Below are 1,721 nucleotides of genomic sequence, written 5' to 3' on the forward strand. Positions count from 1 at the left end.
CAGACAGATAGATAGATAGATAGATAGATAGATAGATAGATAGATAGATAGATAGATAGATAGATAGATAGATAGATAGATAGATAGATAGATAGATAGATAGATAGATACTACAGTACACCTGTAGTTTCCTGGGACTTCCTATGGATTCCAGAGCAGGTGCAGGCCTATAAGGCATTCCGTTACTGACGTCAGGAGGCATCTTAAAATATCAGTTATCAAGATGAATCAAGTAGCTGGTAGCCTAGATATCAGCCTACATTGAGCTGACCGTAAAACAGCTCACATGAAAATGACAATATCTACTCTGTGCAATATCTACTCCGTGCCCTACGGATGCAGACGCACAGGCGATAGGCCTGCACACAAACACAGGCCTTAGTCATTCATGCACGTTCATCTCAGTAACATCACGCCAGCACACATCAGATAACATGTGTGTAACAGTCTACTAGCGTAGTACTATTAGCACGACACACATGATCCGTGCATCCACTTTACTCAGGGTCATTTTTATAGCAGGCCTGCAAGAGGATCCCACTGGAAATACTTTGTTAAACGTGTTTTTGTGTTATCCTCCATGATTTTAAATGCATTGCTTCAACATGTGGGTTGAATTGGGTTTTTAAATAGTCAAATAAATCGTGAATGGGCTACTGGTGCATTCATTGAGTTGGATTTATGGGATTCACCGTTTCCACTTTCCCATGAGCACATGAATGTCCCGTAACTACACTTTCCCCATGAGCACATGAATGTCCCGTAACTACACTTTCCCCATGAGCACATGAATGTCCCGTAACTACACTTTCCCCATGAGCACATGAATGTCCCGTAACTACACTTTCCCCATGAGCACATGAATGCCCCGTAACTACACTTTCCCCATGAGCACATGAATGCCCCGTAACTACACTTTCCCCATGAGCACATGAATGTCCCGTAACTACACTTTCCCCATGAGCACATGAATGCCCCGTAACTACACTTTCCCCATGAGCACATGAATGCCCCGTAACTACACTTTCCCCATGAGCACATGAATGCCCCGTAACTACACTTTCCCCATGAGCACATGAATGTCCCGTAACTACACTTTCCCCATGAGCACATGAATGCCCCGTAACTACACTTTCCCCATGAGCACATGAATGTCCCGTAACTACACTTTCCCCATGAGCACATGAATGCCCCGTAACTACACTTTCCCCATGAGCACATGAATGTCCCGTAACTACACTTTCCCCATGAGCACATGAATGTCCCGTAACTACACTTTCCCCATGAGCACATGAATGCCCCGTAACTACACTTTCCCCATGAGCACATGAATATCCCGTAACTACACTTTCCCCATGAGCACATGAATGTCCCGTAACTACACTTTCCCCATGAGCACATGAATGTCCCGTAACTACACTTTCCCCATGAGCACATGAATGTCCCGTAACTACACTTTCCCCATGAGCACATGAATGTCCCGTAACTACACTTTCCCCATGAGCACATGAATGCCCCGTAACTACACTTTCCCCATGAGCACATGAATGTCCCGTAACTACACATTCCCCATGAGCACATGAATGTCCCGTAACTACACTTTCCCCATGAGCACATGAATGCCCCGTAACTACACTTTCCCCATGAGCACATGAATGTCCCGTAACTACAACGAGGTTGGCAGTTAGCAGACCATGGGACACATCTGGTGCGTGTTGCAT

At 45.2% G+C, this 1,721-nt stretch overlaps 1 protein-coding gene across 1 annotated transcript; it reads right to left on the bottom strand.

The window, feature by feature from the left end:
* Positions 1–692: 692 nt before the first annotated feature.
* On the bottom strand, positions 693–1,721 carry LOC135530001 (uncharacterized; the record flags this gene model as incomplete). Its single annotated transcript, XM_064958394.1, has 1 exon — positions 693–1,721. A coding segment is annotated over exon 1 (1,029 nt), but the record flags the coding sequence as incomplete, so codon positions are not given.

The sequence above is a fragment of the Oncorhynchus masou genome, unplaced genomic scaffold (assembly GCF_036934945.1).
Source record: "Oncorhynchus masou masou isolate Uvic2021 unplaced genomic scaffold, UVic_Omas_1.1 unplaced_scaffold_1231, whole genome shotgun sequence".
Classification (NCBI taxonomy): domain Eukaryota; kingdom Metazoa; phylum Chordata; class Actinopteri; order Salmoniformes; family Salmonidae; genus Oncorhynchus; species Oncorhynchus masou.